The sequence below is a fragment of the Ambystoma mexicanum genome, chromosome 8 (assembly GCF_040938575.1).
Source record: "Ambystoma mexicanum isolate Mex_15411 chromosome 8, UKY_AmexF1_1, whole genome shotgun sequence".
In the NCBI taxonomy this organism is placed as follows: domain Eukaryota; kingdom Metazoa; phylum Chordata; class Amphibia; order Caudata; family Ambystomatidae; genus Ambystoma; species Ambystoma mexicanum.
In genome coordinates, this window is record NC_090929.1 from 1,429,580,866 (window position 1) to 1,429,603,348 (window position 22,483).

Genomic DNA, 22,483 nt, shown 5'->3' on the forward strand with positions numbered 1-22,483 from the left:
CAGCAAGGGACATGGCGCTGAAGGCTTTACTTCCCTTCAAAATGTTAGGACAGGCTCCAAAACAGCAAACAGTGGCAGCCCACCTTAGGTGGGGTATTGGGATCCCAATATCCTTCCAGGACTCCAAGGCAGTAAAAACGGGAAGTAGAAGGAAAATGGGCCCGACGACTGTCCTAGCACGGGCAGTCTGGCCTAACTAATTAGAGGGATCAGCGGCAGGATGAGGAAGGACCAGGAAGTATGTCCAGCAGCCGAAAAATCCTAAACCAGAGCTAAGCCCAGGACGCATGGTCCAAACTGCACGACAGATCTGGTGCTAAATATGCAGAAACAGCCCAAAACAGCCAACCTCCTCATGCAGGAAAGTAAACTTGCTTCTCTCAAAAATTCCAGCAGAATTCAGTTTAAGGATGGAGCCTCCACTAGATATCCCATACACACAGGAGCTGGCCTAAGTCAGCCACCCAAGGGATCTCATACATGTTTTTGTGGCCAGCTAATCAGGTTGGACCCAAATGCTGCAAGGACCACCACCACTGTAAGTATAATGGCCATCCCGGGGCCAGGAACTGCTCTGGACCAGTTGAAACCACTATAGAGTATGCATGTCTGTGCTCAAATTGTGTCCATGTGTGCCCAGCAGTCATTTTAAGCCTTCCTCGTAGTTTCATAAAACAAAGGACGCCCAAAAAAACAAAATGGCAGCAGGTTGGACAAAGAAAAATCTACAGTGGTACCCTAATGGCTACCAATGGGGCAAGTCTGCTTGCACACCTGCCAAAGCTAAAACTACACCATACCTACCAGCAGCCTACTCCCCAAAACCAATGTTAGGTGATATATTCATCCAGTAGCCTTTTGGACTACCCTGGGCCCATTTACTCAAAAAAGGGTTTTAGTGTTGGGGAGTCTTAACTAGAAGTTCCTCTGGCCATAGAAATAGGTGAAAAGGTTCAAAACGTAAAAGGGGGAGCCGAATTCCTGAAAATTGAATTCCTAAGCCCACTCCTAATTTTCACATTTTGTCTTGGGGATCCTTTCATGGGAGGAGAAACACTGAACCACCAATGGGGATTGATGCACCTTCTACTGGCATCATGCAGCTGCTTTCTGCCAAGCCTAAATACAGGTCTTAATTTTATTTATGTTTTAACTTACTAATACAATAGCTCTCAATGACTTCATACAAGCCTAAAAATATTTCAAATAACTGTTTATTTCTCATCAGAAGCTAATGTTACGCTCACCTGGTCTCTGCGGAGGCATTGGGGCACGGTGGCAGCCCTCCCTGAACTTGAATCACCCCCCTTGAGGCCTCTCCCTCAGTAGAAAAGCTGTGAGCAGTGGTACATGGTGATACTGCTCCTGCGTGGAGAGAAGAGTGTGTGAGTGCGCCAATCTGCGATTGGTGTACCTCTCGAACCCTTCACCCCAAAGTACGGTTTCTGTGAACATACGCTGGCCCATAAAGCTCACCTGTGAATTATGGAAGATCAGCTTTCCGTCCTGCTACTTCTGGCAGGGGCGTGTCAAATGGGATCTAGTTCTTTCACTGATCCCCAATAAGGATTAGTCCAGTCCAGCTGCAACTATGCTTCTCCTTATGATTGGTCTTTCTTGAGCTCTTGTGATGCTGTTTGTTCTGTTTAATGTCTTTATATGTTGCTCCTATTTATGCCCGCAATAATGTCTTTCTTCTATTTTCTTCCCTTAGATGGAAATGCGTCCTCAGTGCAGCTGTGAGACGCGACCGGATGGAAGATGGATGCTACCGCAATGTTCAACAGCAGGTAAGTGATGATTTAAGGAAAAGTGCGAAGTATGGCGAAGCACAACCTTAAATTTTTTCGATGTCTAACCTGGTCTTCTGTTTTTCCTTGCAGGCGTGCTGGCGACGATGGAGTGTGTCGTGCTGCGGTGCCAAGATGAAGATTTCAGCATTCCGGAAAGTGTAAAGATGAATACTTGGTTCGCCGAAGAGATGCAGAGGCAAGAACAGCTTCCCCAAGTTGGTAAGTATGCTGGCAGGAAGCATGATGTCCAGGAAGCAGGATCTTCAAAGGTAAGTCTGACCTCAGGCGACGGTGAGCGTTACGTTGCTTGCAAGTGCAGAATAACGCGAAGCGTCTGTCTTGAGGTTCGGGGCAGCTTATATAGCGGAGATCGTGGGCACGCCCATTAAGGCCAGCTTACCAGCCACACCCTGCCACTCCTAGAGAGTGAGCACATGCGAAGGCAATCCATTAGCAGCCACACCAAAGAATACACTTGGGGGCTGCTTAATGGATGGAATGTTCAAGGTTAATGCATCCTGCTTAATGGATGGAATGTTCAAGGTTAATGCATCTGAAGTGCTATGTCCATAATAAGAGCTTTTTGGTGTTAAATGGATGTTGTTTACTTTTGTTCATGAGCCTGGCGCCAAAGGCGCCAGGACAGTGTCCAGCCAGGTCTCCTGTGCATGCTACCCCTGCATGCTTGTGCCCCTGACTTCGACTGACAGCTGCCTGCATTTTCTCTTCAATATTCCCATTTTGGTTTCCAACAGGAACAGGCAGCATTAGTTGAGTCTGGCAATAAATTTGCACCTCCTGTTGCCAATTGCCATGGAGTTGTCCCTTGATTCTCATCAACCAAATATGTTTGAAAACATTTTTAATTTCATTTAAAGATATAAGAACAATATCAAAACAGCTTTACAACATGTACCATGACAGTATTACCCAATACATAGCCAAACAAAGAAACCCCGTCACACCTCAGAACTGAGGGGTGGGCACTGAGGAAAATAATCTGGTAAAATTATCCATAAAAATTCAGGAGACCTTTTCGCTTGCAGACATAGTAACTAAATTATCAACAGCATAGGAATGCCTAGCGAAATTTTTTCAGAGCCTTAATATTTACTTTTCAGCAACAATAGGGCCCTATTCTGCCATTTTGGCCTACTGCTAGTCATCTCCAGAGGACGTAGCATCTAACCTAATAGACAGCCGGAGACTGTGGCAAGGGTAAACTCAAATTATGTATCAGTTGCTGCAAGTCTTCCCAAAAATCCTTACCTGAAATATATGCATGCTTGTCGCTCTTTCAATCTTACATGACCAACAGGAGTCTGAAGAGAGAAACTTACAAGACCACATCTTCCATGGCTACCAGTATGAGTGGTGAACTGTCCTTTGCTGGGTATATCGCAGACCAAGATTTACTTTGTAGCAAGAAGCTCCAGAGCAGATTCGGTAACAATTTACCTGGGAGATTGTCAAGAGTATCTGGGAGACTGATCAGGGACAAAAAGTAAATCTTGCAAATTCCTTGTGTTAATAAATGTCACTACTTGCAACCTTGGGCTCAACAGTTCAGGTTGCTATCACCTTCCTCCGACTAACCGGCTATGCTGAACCCGTGGCTTTCCTTGTTCGCTGCAGTCAAGGATAGTACCAAGGTAGCCAGCTTGCCTCTCCGCCTGCGTCATCAATGTGGGAGGGCCCAGCCCCCCACATCATCCTTCCTGGTCTCACCGCATTGGTCCTCCATTTGAACTGCCGGTAGGGTGCAGCCGTCTCCTCGTGCGTTCGGCTTTGCTCAAAATGCGCTTTCGTGCTCTGCCTTTTATCCCTGTGGGGAAGGTAAAGGGCTGTCATGAGTGCATGGTTATTGTCAATTGCCTGCCTCGTGTGTTGGGACATCAGGTAAACAACTCTGATGGTTTCTCACAGCGTTCACTGGTCGAGTACAGCTCATCTTTGGGGTCTTTGTTTCCAAAACAAAACGACTGAACACCTCCCTACCATCCCTTTAGTTTCAGCCCTGGACAGACATGGTTTATAAGAACCTCCCTGCTCTCGCTTTCTGGAAGGGGTAAAGGTTCTCCTCCCACGTCCCCAGTTACTGTAGTGGCATCTACCCTCCAGCTCCTCTTTTTCCACCGCCAATGATTAAGACTTCCACTCCCTCCCAAATTGTTGTTTTCTGATTGAACGTCCAACCGCCCTAGATGGCATCAATTCTCCTTGAAACTCCTCTTTTCCCTCAGACACCTCTCTCCCTCCAACATCCAGTGTTCTCATCTTGTTCACCACACTCCTTCTTGAACTCCCCACCCTGACTGGCTACGATGTTCCTTATACCCCGGGTCCCTCTACCCTTGGGTAGTGCTAATCATCATAGGTTACACACATGTGGGAGGGCTGAGCAAGCCATGATTGCTTCTTTGGGAAAGATTTTAATCGATTAACTTCTATGATTATCATGAGAGATTTATGATTTCATGGTTGAGTGGATTTGGACTATAGAAATTTCTTTAGTAATCATTGTACATATGTCAATATATATCTGTATTTTGTTATCAATCTTTATTTAGTGGGAGAAAATTGTTATGCTCCCGATGAAGGGAATGCTTTCCTGAAACACAAAGAGCAGCCAACTGAATTGTTCTGGAGTTTGACCATTTTTCAATATTAACTCACACTTTGATAGTACGATCTGATTAATTGATCCAGTTTTGCATTGAATTATCCTACAATTTGGCTGGCTGTTAGAGTACAATTGTGCAGGGGCAAAGGGTATACCCAATCTAGGATTCCATTTGTTTCTATGGTCTTCCCAACTTGTGCCAAGGTTGTTACCTCCCCTGCACCCAAGTTTATTATATGTGAATTATCTAATATGTTGTACTTGTCAAGAACTTTGGGGTGCAATTGAACACTTCACTTGGGCCCCCATCCATGATAGGGCCATGTGGCTGAGCCGGGTTGGCCTAAAGTTACTTTGGGTCTGGCTAGGTGGTTGTAATTGGGGTACCACTCCAAGTGCTATGGCAGTCCCCAGGGAGTTCAGGGTTTGCTCCCTTGGTGGCCAGTGGGTGTTAAGATTTCAGTCACTGCCCCGGTCTTAGGGCAGGACCTAGTTGGAAATGCATCGGAGACTACCCTACATACCTTCTCTGGGTCCATCATCCACAAGCTAAGGTTGGCACCCAGCCCCGTTGACCACCCGCTGTAGTTTACTAAACACACAAGCGCCACTGTCTGAACTGCATACTCACACTGTCCACTTATTTTTATTTAAATAGCGCACATCGGCCTTGGGGCATTGTGGCGCTGTTACAGAAAAGATTAAAAACACATACAAAAATGGTGGCAGAGAGAGCTCTGCATGTTCTGTGGTTACAAAAGTGCAGCATATCAATCAGGGGACAGAAGCAGGTGGTGAGAGGTCACTTACACTTGGGGCCTAATCTTCTGCCGACACTCGCCTGGACTCATGCAAGGGAGAATCCCCCGCAAGTATCTGATTGGGGATATTTGGTGGGGGGGGCATGCAGGCAGCCATTTCAACGCTCAGCATTAAAGCTCACTCTAGGACAAAATCAAACAAAAGTGATCATTGCACATCACGCTTTAATTAAACTGAGATTTTTTTTTTTAAAACAGGAAGTTAACCGATAAAAGTAGCATACATATACAGTAAACTTAGTGCAAAGTCCTTTGCTCAATACAAGTTCAATAAAGACACAAAGACCAACGGTGTAGGTTTACTGAAACAAACCTGCACTCAGAGCAATGATGCACTTCTCGACAAGTGTATACTGTATCTTGATGGGCTTCACACACACAACAATAAAAGGAATGGATTGTGGTTATAACAGCACATAGGAATTCCAAAATACAGGTCAAAAGTGCAGGTCTCTCTCAAGCAAGTAAGCAGTTGGACACTGGCCCAATGTACATTAAAATGTCTCACTTAAATGTGTGACTTGGAATAACAACCATACAGAGGCATGTCTGTGCAAGTCAATACAGTGCATTTTCTGTTCATATTAGAAACAAACATTCCATGGAACAGAGTCATGGAATGAAGAACCGTTTTAAAAATATAACTTCGAGATTTGCAAATGTAATTTAGAAAAACATACATAACTGATAAGTTAAAACGAACAATGATTAGACACCCTGAAAAGTTGAATTATAAAAATAAAGATAACAAGTGAAATCGTGAACCGTGGGGAACTGGAATGTTTGCGGCACTGGTTCTATCTTGCTGGAAGAAGCAAGATAAATGGACAAGGTATTAATGAACACCTTTTAGAAATGGTCTCGTGTTCCCAAAATAAATGCTATTTTCAGTAAACTGGGTTTTAGATTTAACCACTGCACGTACCAAATTAGCAGCAGATGAAAGTTACAGGAATCTTTTTAGACACCAGTTTGCACAGAAAGCCTCAAGATAAGTGAAAATGTGCATGTTCCACCATCCGGGTTTTCTTGTTCATTTTTTATAAAAAGAATAGGTTTTGAAAACTGATTAGACAAAGGGTAAGCACCATTTGATTTGCACCGCACCCTTGCTTTAGATCTTTAGCAGCACTGCTGTATTTGTCTCACTGTAGTTAGACTAACTAGAAGAAATGTAACCAGCATATTTTTTTCCTTGAGAAAACAGTGTTTTGGGTTAGAGAAAATATGTGAGTGCTCAGTACTGCTGGATTAATAAGCAGTAACCAATGTATGTATTGCAAGTCATTATTTGGGAGGGGAAGTTTAAATAACTGACCTCAACAGGTGATATGGTAAGTATAGCCGTTGGTGAGGCAATATAAATAGTGGCAAAAGAGACATGACTGGCCTGTGAACTAGGACGAATGTTCCTATATTTCAGCAAAGTAAACTTTCTATTAGGGGAAAAAGGTGCTTTTGCACTCAATTAACAATATCTATAGATGTAATAAGTATACTCTTTCTGCCAGGTTCTTTATTTTGCAGGTACTCTCTCAAAACCATTTGTATTTCAGAGTTCCTAGGTCTGTGGTGTTCGGTGGATGCAGAGGTTAGGCTGAGTCTCAGTGATGAGCATTTTTTTTTTACTTCTTGGCTTTTCCCTGGGCAGCGACAGCCTCCATGGCTTTGCGGACAGTCTCCTCATCACCCAGAAACTCCATGGGTTTAATGGGCTTCAAATTCTTGTCCAGCTCATACACGATGGGGATACCGGTGGGCAGGTTGAGCTCCATGATCGCCTCTTCTGACATACCTGAAAAGTCAGAAAGAACAATTAAAGCACAACTATTTAAACACAGGTTCCACAGCTTGACAGGATAAGATTGCCTAGCTGAATTTAACATACTGCTCCCAAGGTTAAAAAAAAAACAATCAACTTTTTTTACGGTTACGTGTTAGATAGACATCAAGAGAGCTTTACTAAATCAGCGTGTATATAAACCCATCCACTAGATCAAAAAGCATGCTATGCTTTCAAATGGCATATATATACACATGTTCCAAAATGTTAAGACAATACGATCAACAATAGTACGATGTTCATGGTTTCCATGTTCATTTTCTTCTCCACTGATATGTACTTTAAAGAAAGCAAAAACACTAACAGCCATAAAAACAAAGCTGGAAATACTTTTGACAGTATTATGAAAAGTATCCACTTGAGCCCATGTTCTTTTCCACGCTGGGACAGCGTGGAAAAGAAAAAGGGAGAAAGTTAATTTGGGCAAGGGCAGGCAGGCGGCATCAGTGGACATCAGAGCAAGCGCTACAGTCCGCGAACTAGAGCAGTGAAACAGTCAAGCTGACACACCCCATGCTGGCTTTGGAATAAAGCACCCTAGTGCATGAGCATAGGAATAGCCATTTTGAAACCAGGACACTCCAAAGAAGTAATCCTCCTATCAGCAGCTCTGATAGTGAAGAGTGATATTGGCCAATGTTCCAGGGCCCATGTTTTTCTTGGCATCACCAGGAGATCCTTAAGTTTGTTGGTGTAATTGGCCAGATGGGTTTACAAAATACGTGCTGGCAGTGTTTGGGCAAAATTATTCAAATAAAAGAAAGAAAACGTTAGTCCATTGTTTGGGGCTAGCTAACTGCATCATGCCTGTCCTAACATTTGTCTAAACCCTAGGGGTCCACACTGATGCCACACTCTCTGCCCTAAGCACTAAACTCATCAATGCCATCAAACCATTCTTAACCAAGGAAAATGGTCTCTCAATAGCCAGAGCTACCATAGGTGCAAAGCTGGACTACTGCAATGCACTCTTAGCTGGCAAAAAACAAACATACTCCAAATCACCCAAAATAACTCACTAAGAGCTGCCTTAAGTATTCCAAAAAGAGACCACATCTCACAAGCAAGACAGTCCGTTCACTGGCTCCCTGTCAAAGAAAGCATTACATTCAAGGTCCTCATGACTGCACATAAATGCATACACTGGACAGCGCCACCCTATCTTTCAGACACACTACATAGAGTAATTGCTTCAAGACACGAATTAACAAGGCCAAAGCAGAAGGGTTAGGCTTCCCATACATAGCCCCAAATCTCTGGAATGCACTCCCCACTGACCTAAGAGCAAAAACGTCTCCCCCTGCCTTCAGAAAAAAACCTGACAACTCTTTAATTAAAACACTCGCCAATACATTTTTCAAAAACTATCCTATGCAATTTGTAGAATAATCATGCTTGTACGTGTTTTCCATGTGTAACTAAGTTTTGATCTCTCTCTCTCTGTAACAAGCGCCACGATGCCATTGGGCTATTGCACACTTAACAAATGCGAATAAAGAATAAAAATGGGTTGCAAGTCTCGATGCTGATAGACAGTGGAGCAGATTATACTATGATCTGCGAGGGGTTGTGGAAAAAGGCTTTCAAGTGATGTACTTGGAGGACGCCAAGGTCAAAGCAAGTGCATGTGGAGATGTCCCTATAGATATAATAGGACAATTTGAAGCGGACCTATGGTTCAAATACAGTAAGTCAACAAGTATAATCTATGTGGCAAGGAAAGGTGGGGAGCCGTTGTCCTGGGATGACCAAGCAAAGTTATCCATTAGACTGGATGCTCGCCACCCTGAACAAGTACTGTCAATTCAAGGAAGGAAGTCAGGAGAAGATGTGGAATCTTGGTGCCCGGAGGTATTCAAAAGGGAACTTGGTCATGTCAAAGCATTTGTACGTTGCATAAGATTCGAGAGAGGCAACCACAGTATCTTCAAAATTGTGCCTGGTACCTTTGGTCCTATGAAAAGAGGTGGAGTTGGAAATGAAACGCATGAAGGGCAAAGGGATCATTGAGAAAGTGGACGCTGCAGAATGGGCTAGCCCAATTGTAGTAGTGAGGAAATCCAATGGATCCGTCAGGTTCTGTATTGACCTCAGACATCTGAATAAGGCAGTTGCGGCAGCGATGTTTCCATTACCCAGGATTTGTTAGCAGGAGCAAAATTATTTTCCATATTGGATCTAAGCAGCTTCTCACCAAATAGAACTGCATCAGGAATCCATGGATTTGATGGCATTTATAACTCCAATTGGCTTATTTAGATGCAGGCGAATGCCGTTTGGACTGGTGTCGGCTGCCACCAGTGTGTTTCAAAGTGTGATGCATAGATTGTTGGGGAATGAAAGAGGTGTACTGTTTTACCAAGATGATGTTCTGGTGTGTGGTGGTACGGCAGGAGAACATGGTCAGTTGAGAAGAGTGCTTGAAATTTTCAAAGATTCTGTGTTGACAATTGCCAGAGAAAAGTACTTTCAGAGCAGATAATGTGACACATTTGGGACATGAGATATCCGGGAGTGGTGTGAAACCAAAAAATGACATGGTTGAGGCCATTAGGTAAATGCAGGTACCAAAGAATAAAAGTGAATTAGCAAGTTTGAGAATCGCGCAACCAAGACTGAAAATTTAAGGAAACTCATGTGGAAGGGTATGTTTTTGAGTCAAGTGAGGCATGCCTCAGAGTTTGAGAATGTCAAGCAAAGTGTAATAGTAGCACCTGTTTTGTCTGGATTTGAAGATGGTAAAATAGTGGTGTATACTGATGTGAGTGACAGTGGTCTGGCTGCAGTGTTGATGCAAGAACAAGATGGGGAGTTCCTAAGAACTGCATTTGCCTCGCGAACACTTAAGGATGTGGAGAAAAGGGCCTCAGTGGTAGAAAAGGAAGTGGTGTGTGGAAAATTTTAAATATATCTGTGGGGGCGAGAGTTCAACGAGAGGATTGACCATAAACCACTCGTGAGCATATTCAATAAGTGTGGTCTGGAGGGTGCCTCGAGAAGGGTCATGAAATGGGTGAGCAGTCTGCAGGGCTTGCAGTTTCAGGTAGAGCATGTTCTAGGGAAAAGTAATGTTGTAGCAGATGCATCGTCTAGATCGTCTAGAAAGTGGGTGATGACGATGACGGAAGTGAGGAAGGAATTTCAGGTATTTTTCAAGTGCAGGAGTGCATTAAACCAAATGATTGGTCTGAAGCTTTCATTCAGGATGAGGTGTATCAGATGGTTTTGGAACTTGTACGTAAGAATTCCAATAGAGGTTGAGCAACGAATTGCGTGAGAGAGTCTTACTTATGCAGGGGGCACAGGTTGGTAGTTCCTGAAGAGAAGGGTTCCGGTCACAGATTTGGTTCACAGGGGACATTTGGGTTTGGCAAAGACAAAAGCACTCCAAGCTGATTTTTGGTGTCCTGGTTTAGATAAGGAAGTGGTGGTCATGGTGAAGGAGTGTGCCGAGATGGCGATAAAGGTATTACGGTGCACAAGCCGCCCATGAAGGTGTGTGATAGTCCCCAAGTGCCGTGGGACAAGATTGTACTAGATTTGTTAGGTCCCTTTAACATCAAGATGACCAAGGACACCTGCTTGCTTGTTGTCATGGACATGTTTAAGTGGCCAGAAGCTTGTGTACTGAAGGACATGCCTTCCAGTGGTATCAGGTTTTTGGAGCCGTTTTGGCATGAAGTGTTCCCACGCAAATGTTAATCGGATAATGGCCCACAACTGGTGTTGAAGTAATTCAAGGCATTTTTGCAGAGATATGGCATTCAGCAGGTCAATAAAGCTATCCCCATGGTAATGGGTGTGTTGAGAGGTTTAATCGTACATTGACGGATGCCATCAGAATTGCGGTGGCGACAGGTGGGGAAACATTAGGGCAGTTATGGAAAGGACTTTCCAGTATAGGTTGGTGCCCCACATCATCACAGGATTGGCACAGTTTGAGGTTTTGAGAGGGAGGAAGCCCAATACGCATTTGGGCCGAGGTTGGATGGGCAGATCGAGGTGTGAGAAAATAAGAGATGGAACCCATTAAAGAGAGGATGCGTCCATCTGGTGAGAAGGCCAAGGAAAGATTTGATGTGAAACATTTTTGTAGGTCTGTCAGGGTGAGTCTGGGTGATGTGGTGAAGTTGAAGTTGCCATTTAAGGTGAGTAAAGGAGATTCCAGGTTTTCAGATGAGATGGAGGTAGTGAAAGATTTGGGTGAATCCATCATGGTTAGAGGTGGAGGTGTGTGGAGCAGGGATGGCAGTGAAAGAGGTGAGCTGACCAGTGTTTGGTGGAAGGAAGGGAGGTGTTAGGGAGTTGACCTCCCTGGTGCATCAATGAACATTTAAGTTTGTATATAGAGGAAATTATTCTGTTCATGTATATAGTTTTCAGTGAGCGGTAGCTCCAGGTTCCAAGTGTGTCCATTGATGGGTGCTGAGCTGGGAGGTCGCTGCTCAGAACCTCACTTCAATAAATGTGTTTAACAAGTTAAACAACGTTGTCATTTAAGTTATTTCAGTACTCACAACAGGTATCACCCCATTATTAGGTAGGTGGAAATATGGTGGGGGCGCTGTTGGACAGCCTGGAAAATGGCCGCCTAGCTTTTGGGCTCTGTGCGTCTCGGACACAAAATCCGGCATCAACAGCATATACGCTATTTATTCAAGTGTGAATCCTACCATTCTGTGTAGCAACTGGCTAAGGCTATATTCGCTTCAATTCCAGAGGAAATCAGAGCTTGGGCGACCCGGTACTGCTGGCATGTGTGGCCTCATCGACGGCCGAATCGGGCCGTGGCTGCGCTGAGTGGGGGGGGCTGACTACCCTGTCCGGATCGGCAGCTGGCCCATTCCCGGGATCTGTGGCGGCCTGCGGTTGTTGGGGAGGTGGGGTGCCTTACCCCCGCATTATTATCAGAGGGCTGCTGCCATTACAGCGGGCTCCCTGGAGCGGAGAATGGACCGCGATCTGCTCTAGCCCCGCTCGCGGTGCATAGATCTCGGCGGTGAGGGCCGCCATCCGCCTACTGCCTCTCTTCTTGGAGCCGCCGGGCTGGCCAGTGCTGTCGGCCTTGTCGCCTCCCCCTCCCCCGTGACCGCTTTCCCACTGGGCATCGCGGCTGTGCCTGGAGGATGGGTGCTCTGTGGCATCTACTCCCCGGGCCCCAGCGGCCTTGACTGCTGTTTCACTAGTGGCGTGCGGCCTGCGGGACTCGATCGGCTGATCCACCACTGTGCCCCTCCGGAGGTGCCGCTGATGCTTCCCTGGGCCCTGAATGCATGCCGCGCTGTAGCGGATTCAGGTAGGAGACTGTATGCCCCTATACAAGGACCCCTGATGCCGGGCGCCGCCGGGCCTGGGGCGAGCCCTGCGCCTCTGTACCGGGACTTCTAGCACCCCCGACTGGTATTCTACTCCACAGCACTGCGCCACACCTGCTAACAGTGCTTGAGCTGAGGTGTCTGTCCTTGCTTACAGCTCATGCCGCCATAAGATTTGTGCAGTGGGTCTGGCGTGCACTGATTTCCTCTCCTGACTGAGCCCAGGTCCCCACCGCTGCGTTTACTCTACCACGTCAGTTGGCCTGCACTGCTCAGCCCCATATCAACTTGGGACACGTAATCTTCAGTATATCCACCTGGTGCTGCCTGGCACTTATCCTCTGCAACTGTTGCCTACCCTGGGTGAACTGTGACCACAGGTGCCTGTGCACTTTCTGTCTTATTGCCACTGCCACTCCTAATCATACAAGTGGGTCCTACACCGTGTGTGCCGCACTGACACATTGGGGCTTCCCCTGCGGCCGTGTGGTCTCCGCCTAGCTGTGCCTCCATCTCCACCTTACTTCCCCGCTACTATACTACCTAGCTGCCAGCTGACTTCATTATTGGCTACTGCACTGTCCTTCATAACCATACGCCTGATATATTAAAAAAACAGTGAACCATTTGCCACACTGCAATGTCGAACAGAGCCCGGGGTAATAAAGTGGGTGCCATGGACAAATTTGCCAAGTAAGCAGCTCGGTCGTGGGCCGGGTCACACATCTGTCAATCAGGAAGAAACTGATTCACGCCCAAGCACGCCAACCCCTGACCTCACAGCAATGATGGAATCCATGACCAAAAACGTTGCCTCTTCATGAAAAACTGACATTAATGCTAATGTCGCATCACTCAATCCCAGATTGATCAGGCTGGCGCCAGGCTCACTGAGGCGGAATCCAGAATTGGCACCAACGAGAATTTTCTGCATACGTTTCAGGACACTGTGGCATCAATCACACGTGACATGAAGACGGTCATGGCAAAGTGTGATGATTTGGAGTCCAGATTGCGCCGAAACAATGTTCGGATCATAGGGGTCCCTTAAAATGCCCTGAAAGGGCGCATAAAGTTGGCAGTGGAGTATTTGCTTAAAGAACTGCTTGATGGTGCCCATTTGTCCCCTTTCTTCACGGTTGAACGTGATCACCAGGCCCTCTCTCCACGTCCTAAACCTGGCGACTTTCCCAGACCGGTCATTGCCAGGATCCTCAATTATTGCGAGAGAGACCACATTCTTCGCCTATCGCAAGAAAAGGGTGAGCTTTGTCTTGGCTCCGAAGTCATCAGGATCTTCCCGGACTTCTCTGTGGGAGTACAAGGGCAGCGTCACTTTCTTGGTGTGAAGAAGCTTCTGAGGGAGCGAAACATCCCATATGCCATGCGGTTTCCAGCCCGACTCAAATTCACCCTTCAGGCAGAAACTATACTTTTTCACAGTACCGGACGAGGCCGTGAAGTTCATTGAATCGCAGATACCTCTCCATAATCCAGCTGAAGACCTCATTGACAATGATTGAACCAGGCCCTATCCGTCTCCGGATTGTCTATGCCCTGAACATTGATGCTCATCTGTCTCTGACTCATTGGGGGTCTGATATACCAGCCTGTCTGGAGCTTACATTTTGGTAAACACTCTAATTTTTCCATTGTCCCTTGTGCGGGGATGGGATTCACGCTGGTGTGGATGCCACTCAACAACCCGGCTGATGATCTTCTGTACAATGGTTACTCTATCATTTAACTACTCCCAGACTCCCAACAGTTCATGTACTCAGAATCCTTTGAATTCCGTATGAACAGCAGGGTCAGAGTCAACGCTTCCTCCTCACATGTATTGATACTATCTCAATCAATATATTCTCTGTCACCTGTATTGTCATTAGTAGCTCTTACTCAATAACATAATTGACATAGTATTGCTTCTGAGTATGCTGTTATTTACAGTTGTGTGCTGACTTACCCGTAAGGTTTGGAAATGCTGGCTTACACCTGCAGCTGCTCCAAGTCTACTTCGTAGCCATCGCATATGTCGGTGCATTGGTAAAACATGTTTGCAATGTTTATACTGCCTACTTAAAGTACCACTTATGGTACTTCAATACTATTGCTCTGGTCGGATGCACGGCAACAGCATTCCCTGCTGCGATTGCACTGGCCACTGTAGGGGAATTGTTAGGTTTTGGCCCCCGTTGGGCCTATAGAACAGCCGGTCGATTTTGGGATCGGCCCATTACCACTTGGTTAGTATGGAACATTGTTGATTGTGGGAGGGGGGTGGGTGGGTTCACTGCCAGTCATGTTAGGGTGGTGGTGTTCGGGGGAGTTTCATTGGAAACGGTAGAGGCAGACCGGTATTTCAGGTAATGTTGAGGCACACATGTATGCATGATCACACTTGCGGAGACACATCAGCTAGGACGTACCTTAGGTCAATGAAAGGCCTACAAAAATAATGTCCTGGAATATCCGGGGACTTAGCAACTTCACAAAGTCCCGCAAAATTGTGGCCTACGCCCAGAGACATAGTATTAAAATTCTTATGCTACAGGAAACGCACTCCACGGGTAGCTTGGCGATACACATCGCATCGTCCTAGGGGCATAATAGATTCTACACGTCCTACTCTACACAAGCTAGGGGAGTGCTGACCTTGATTCATAAATCTATTAAATTCACACTCCACAAGAACTACTTTGATCCTGAGGGCAGGTACATTCTGTTGCACTGCGCAATAGTGAACAGGGAATATATTTTAGTTAATACCTTAAGCCCCAATGTGGACACCCCAGATTTCGTGGATAACATTGCCACAATACTTTTGGGATATGTGGGCATTCCATTCGTATGGGGAGGCGATATGAACCTAATTCTTGACACTGGTCTAGGCAGGACCAGAACCGCACCCAGACCTCTATCACAGGCCGCGCGCAGATTACATATACGCAGTACATCACTAGACATCTGTGATGTCTGGAGAACCCTTCACCCTCAATCATGCGAATACACTTACTACTCCACTGTCCACGATAGTTCCTCCAGAAATCGACCTTTTTCTAGTATCTAACCCTCTATTAGGGAAGATTAATGAGGCGCAGATACTCACCCACACGCTGTCCGACCATGCCCCGATCACCATATCTGTAGAGTTGGGCGTTCCAGTGCCTACATTCAGTACATGGTGCTTAAAGTCTGCGGCCCTCCTCGACAGTCTTTAAGGCTGACATATTAGCGGACATCAGGACCTTCTTCGAATGCAACTCCATATAGGCTACCGCTGCTGGAGTACGCTGGGACGCGTTCAAGGTATACATCAGGGGGATGTTCATTTCAAGGGAGGCGGGGGTGCTTAAGACCAACGGAATGACCTTAATCGCTACGAATCAAAGCTACGAGAACTGGAACAGACATGCTCGTCAGCAGCCGACCCCGCCAAACTCATTAAAAACAGCAAGGAACAAGGTGTTCCAACACATGCCACTAGGGAGGTCCGTTATTTTAGTCGCGGTGGAACCCCCTGCGCGTAAATACGGGGAAGGTGAAAGACCTGGTAGAACACTAGCAAAATTGATGAATAGGGAGGTGGGACATGCCCAAATAGTGTCTATCAGGGACGCGCAGGAGGGTTCTACAGTGTTCAGATAAGCAGATATTGGACATCTTCACTGAGTTTTACACCAATCTGTACGCCTTGCCCGCTGAACATAGTGAATGCTACACGAGAGACCTTCTTGAACAGGATTCCCATGACATATCTCCTCTACTACCTGGGACCAACTGAACTCCCCGGTCCAGTAGGACGAAATAGTTAAAGCCATTTCAGATCTCCGAAGGGCAGAGCACCCGGCCCCGAGGGGCTCACTCCCAAGTTTTACCAGGAGCATGTGGCTATTCTCTCTTCCAAGCTACTGGAGGTCTGGGAGTCGTCGCTACAGACATCTGCTCTTCCCCCCTCCCTGCGTGAAGCCATTATAATAATATTACTCAAACCTGACAAACCTAATGATGAGAGCGGTTCATATAGGCCCCTTTCCCTTATGAACATCGACACCAAGATCTTTGCCAAGGTTATAGCGAATCACTTCCTTCCAATCATGACGCACCTGGTTCACGAAGATCAAGGGGGCTTTGTACCCGGGAGATCCACCTCGCATAACATCCGACGTCACTTCAATGTCATGGCCAGAATCAACCAGGACGCAAGTGCCATTGCGGTCACGGGCGATGCTCAAAAGGTATATGATGATATGGTCTCATGGGAGATACATGTGGCTGGTCCTAGAGATAAATGGGAATTGGCCCCAACATGATAGGATACATTAAACTGCTGTACACTACCCCGATGGGAAGAGTTTGAGTCAATTCCTTGACATCCACAGTCTTCAGAGGTACTCGATAGGGTTGCCCCTTCTCCCAGATCCTCTTCGCACTGGTGATAGAACCTATGGCGGATTACATCAGAGCACGCCATTCCCACAGGGGAATACGAATGAAAGGCCCCCCCTAGATAATATCCCTGTACGCTGATGACGTACTATTATACATTAGAGATCCCGCCATCCACTTGGACCCTATATTACGAGACATTACACGTGTGGGCCCCCACTCTGGCTTTACAATCAATTACTCCAAATCCGAGATCCTCCCACTCACCAACTCCACCCAGCAACCGCACTCAAGAGTATCGGCTTCGCTGGTCACCTGGCGGCATCAAGTACCTGGGTGTCCCAATTTCTCCATCTAAATCGACTCTGTTAGCAGACAATTACCTGGCTGTAGCACAATTGGCTGAATCGAAAATGACACGGTGGTGCCATCTCCCACTATGACTGGCGGGTAAACTCTCTCTCATTAAGATGGTCCTGGTCCCCAAACTGCTCTACATCATCAGCAACGTATCCATCTCGCCCGGGAAACAATACTTCACGCAACTACAGAAATCATGTGCTCAGTTCCTACGGCACTCTGGGGGCGGTATGTAAGAAATGGTCTGATTTGATGCTCTCATATGAAAACGGGGGATTTACGGCCCCTGACATACTACAGTACTGGACGGTCGCTCAGGCCCAATTCGCCACGTATTGGTACCCAGGTTCCTCGACTCGACCGCACATCAAATTGGAAACCCTGGCAACGGCTGTGTCAATACTATCACAATGGTAATCCACCACGCCTATGCACCAGACTCTCCCATTGATCCTGTGGCAACCACCCTGCTGGCCTGGAGCCGTCTGCTGACTGCAACTGATGCACCATACCCCTATTATAAATGGCTCCCTATATGGAGGTTCCCTGGACTGGGGCCTACACATGATGCGGCACTGGCCCACCGATGGGGGGCGCTGGGAAATGTATTCATCCACAGACATGGAAGCCAGGCCCCATACCACTCCGGCAATTGCTTATATTGCTAACTCATGCAGCATCCAGAGTGTTTCTTCACTGTACAAAATGCTACTAAAGGCCGATCCAATCTGTCCACGTTCCGAATGGGCTGATGAATTGAGCCAATTGTGGGTAAAGATGTGCTCCCATACTAATCGAATATCTCTCAATTCCTGTTACAGAGTTATGCAGTTAATTATTAAACAGGCTGTATTACACCCCTCTTAAGATATCTAGGTTCGCTCGCATTACCACACACACCTGCGCCCTATGCAAGTCAGTGGGTGCTGACCACCTGCACAAGTTTTGGACATGCCACATACTGGAAGAATTCTGGGATGGGATTTTGAGGGCTCTTGCAGACATCAGTGGCGCAGTGACTGACCCTGATCCGTTGGAGGTGCTGTTTGGGGTGTGGAAGGACGATGAGGTTAGATGCATGGCTCAATTCCTGAATATTGGCTGCATGATAGCCAAGAAGTGTATATTTCAATGTTGGAAGAACCCCTCCCTCCCCAACTTTCCAAAAGTGGCTCAATGCACTCACCTGGGCCCGGAACTGCGAAGAGGAATATCTCAACATGCTCCCAGCGCACTCACGCCCCAGGAACATATGGTCCGCCTTTAATAGCTACCTTATCAATCAAGATAAGAGAACATCTGGAAGTGTGTCACCCTCAGCTCTACAGGACTGATTTCAAATACTATGATGTTTTATATTTGACTACTTCCTTTACTGTGCATATGTTAATCTATTTGCTGATGTGCCATATCTATTGCATGTATTGATCTCACTGAATGCTCTGACCTGTCTGTTTACTGTAAACCTCTGCCAACAAAAATAAAAAAGGTAGGTGGAAATACAGAGGACGATAATTGTTGACGTTTTCACTGAAATTATGTGGGTATCCTCTTCCCCCCCCACATAGTATAGCAACAGGTAGGGGGCATTTTCGTTTTGGGTAGCAGTAATCCTCACCCAGGCATGAACCTGCAGTGCTAGAGACAGACAGCAGGGTCCAAACTATCCGTAAAGAGGAGTGGGTGACGGACGCAGGAATCTGCCTAATTGGAGCAATAGAGGTCACACAGTGGGAACCCCACCACAAGTGGGAGAACTGGAATAACTATCCCATAGAGCACTGCAGAGGGGCTAAAACCATGGGCTCCAGTGGAAGCCCTACTGCTGAAGTCCCTGTGCAGGGGTGCGCAGACTGCAATGGCATTGCTGGAGTTGGACTCCCCGGTGGTACCTGGGCAGGACCCAGCCAGATCAGGTTGAGTGTGCAGATTGTTGGAGCAGATACTTCAAACGGGGGAAGGAAGGGGTCATCATGACAAGTTAAGCGACTAAAGAGGACCTAGGAACAGCAAGACTAATATAAAGACATTGAGAGCACAACAAGGGGGCCATACAGGAGAACGCTGGGGATGTGCCATCCTGAACTTCTCCGGTCCTCTCAGTGATTGAATATCATAGCTTCCAGAATGAACAGAGGAAAGGGGGCTGGCTCGGAAAATATAAAACAGCTCCTGCAGACATACGATCAAGCCTCCAAAAAGTAACCACTACAAGTTTGTGCTGAAGTTCACACCAGCATCCCCAGGGCGGATGGATGAGACCACTCTGGTTTCATGCTCCATGAGCTGAAACAGGCAATACAAGGAAGTGCAGTCAAGCTGGTGGGTTTGATCGTGGAACTCCGAACACATAAAAACAGCGGAATATAGGCTGGATGCAACAGTGGGGATGGGGGCGGGGGGAGGAGGGAGGAGGAGGAGAACCGGACCACGAACTGGCTCTTATGTGAAAGGATGGAGGGGCAACAGATCATGGTAAAACAGGCAGATGTGGAGAATCATGATCATTGGAAACATTGGGATTCGCTAGATCCCTAAGTGAATATCAAATCAAGAGCTGAACGAATAAGCAGAGAAAACCTGTTCTGGCATATCCTGCATATTCTGGCAGGCGAGTAAATAACCCTAGATCGTACAGAGTATACATTGCTTTCCAGATGAAAAACATACTCCCAGATGTTTGTACAAGAGTACACTTTTATCATCAACACGACTTTGTGTTGCGGGAGGCCATGAAACAGAGGGAAATCCGTTTCAAGAACACTAAATTACGAACGTTCCAAGATCTAACGCAAGATAGGCGCAAAGGTCTGAATGTGGTTTCATTATTGCTGCAGGACAGGAAGATATACTACAAATGGAGCTTCCTGTGCCAGCTGATTTTTTAATATAAAAAGGAAAAATGATACGCCATCTTTCAAGAGGAGAATGGCTCTATTGGACGCAGCGGAAACAGGCAAAAGGCAAAAGAGAGGACGGCGAGGGTCAATCAATGATGCCATATGAGTTGGCAAGGAAATGCAAAAAGCCAAAAGGCCCGCTAAATAAAAGGTAAACCAGAGCAAGCAAAATGTCTAGTTCAAAACATGGGTCTTCAGAATGTGTGGAAAGGTTTTAGACCCAGCTGTGGGGGTTTTGGCCAAACCGGCCAAAGTATCCCCGATGAGGGTTGGACGTTGGTGGGAGGAGTGAGTGAGTCATAAGGGGAAGGGGGGGCGCAGAGGGAGGGAAGAGTGTTATAGTGTCAAAGTTCAGGTTGGATGAGGGAAAGGGCGTGGGGGGGGCAGAGGGCATGGGGCGGGTCAAGTTCAGCTTCATCAGTAGGGAATTTACCCCGGTGGCAGATGATTTGTAAAGTTTCATGTTATGCATTTCTGAGTCCAACCGCCAAAATGTTTGTTAGAAGGAGCGCAAGTCAAATTTGAGAATGCATATCACCAATACTCATTGCTTGTCTTGTCCGAGGAGATCCCTTTTTCTGAGAACTCCCCACTCCCAGTGGGCCACTCCATATGGTTTAAAGAAGCAGATAATTCACAGGCCCAATGACCCATCTACGGTAGGGCTCATGGAATGTCCAGGGACTCAATATACAGTTTAACCCAAGTCAGAGCTTAGAAATATGAAGGCGCTAAACTGGGGGATTGGCTTTCTCCAGGAAACACATACATTTCCCCCTGTGGGCTGCTTTGGTCGTTCAGAGTCAAAGAAAAAAGGGGTGACCATCCGCTTGGCTCAAGATACCCAATTTCAGGAGAGGGATACCTTGAGGGACCCGGAGGGTTGATGCATAGCCATAAAGGGAGCCATAAAGGGTCGGCTTCAGGGGTTCACATTAACATGCATGGCATCATTCCGACAATGCAAGCATTCAGGGAAGGGGAACCGATCATAGTTGGGGACTTCTGCATAATAGAGCCTTATGTGGACAAGACTTCTCCGGCCGACCTCTTATACAAGCTTGAGTAACTTTAAGGCAATAGCAAACCTGCTTAGGTAATTGTATGCAAGAGTTATGGCTGTTTCACCACCAGAACGAGAGGGAATATAGGTTTCTGCGGTCCACAAAAGCTTCTCTATGCTAGACATGTTTCCAACTACCCCGTCTCTTCTCCCCAAAACTACAGCTATCAACGCCGAACCCATACTAACTTCTGATCATGCAGCAATTACATTAGCATTACAGGGGCTTCAAACCCACCTCTGCTGATCGCTCAGAGTGGCAAATGAACAGTCCCGCTTTGAGAGACTAGACAACACCGGTTGAAAGTAATAGAAAACTTATTTCCTAGAAAATGGCCACAGAGATATGGAGCAGGGATTAATCTGGGACGCGTTGAAAGCAGTGTTCCGGGTGAGTCAATTGTGAGGACAGCCATCCTAATTCGCGCTAAACACTGAATGCTTAATGACTGAGCTGGAGCTTAAAGACGAGGAGCACAAATTGCTCAGAGCCCTCAGAGTGACCCAGACCAGACTCGGGGTGATCTAGGCTGGGTGGTCGGCACAAACCATATTATAAACTAAACATTTGTATTAATGGAAAGGTGACAAGACCAACAAGATATTGTGGCTAAGATAAACAAAGAACACACAAGGAATAGAATTAGGTTTCTCAAATATTCCAAGGATGTATCCAAAATAGGGTTGTAGGGGTGGGGGGGGTTTGGGGGGCAGGAGAACATCAAGATTATAGAATTGTTTTAGACAATTGCTAAGAGGGTGGGGGTTGGTGGGCTGGAGGGGGAAGGAAAGTCTAGAGTCCTTACCTGAATGCATGAGCTTCCTTAACCCAGTCCGACTCCCTCAGAGTTAGATTGGGCCATTTTGGAGGGCCCGATCAGACCCAAAGAGGTACACTGTGAAATCTGAAATCTCACACGTAATGAAGCTCTGGTGCCAGATGGATTCCCAAACGCCTTTTACAAAATGTTCGGCACAATCCGGATTCCACACCAGATAAGACTAACTTTTACAGGACCTTGGGTAAAATCTCTAACTCCAGGGCCGAGTCAGGAACAGCACTTCTACTGGGAAAAGGCCCCTGGACTGCAATTTTTATTGGCCTATCACACTACTCAATAGTGACATGAACATTTTTACCAGAATTCTGACTAATCGGATGATCGTGATCATGCCCGAGCTCATAAATGAAGATCAAACTGGATTCATCTGGGGAATATCCACCTTTGACAACATTAGACTTTCTATTGATTGGAGTAAACGCAAACAGCAAAAGGCGGTGATCTTATCTCTTGATGCGAAAAGGTGTTTGATAGCTTGCACTGGTCCCATTTGAACAAAGTGCTAGAGGCAGAGTGGTTCGGTCCGGGATTTAG

At 46.5% G+C, this 22,483-nt stretch overlaps 1 protein-coding gene across 1 annotated transcript in view; it reads right to left on the minus strand.

Moving 5' to 3' along the window:
• Positions 1 to 5,382: 5,382 nt before the first annotated feature.
• The window catches only part of PGAM1 (phosphoglycerate mutase 1), a 122,165-nt gene continuing 105,064 nt past the window's right edge, over positions 5,383 to 22,483 (minus strand). Inside the window, exon 4 of the mRNA XM_069611580.1 lies at positions 5,383 to 7,032. Within this exon, the coding sequence (XP_069467681.1) occupies positions 6,863 to 7,032 (170 nt within the window). The 3' untranslated portion in view covers positions 5,383 to 6,862. The remainder of the gene's footprint in view (positions 7,033 to 22,483) is intronic.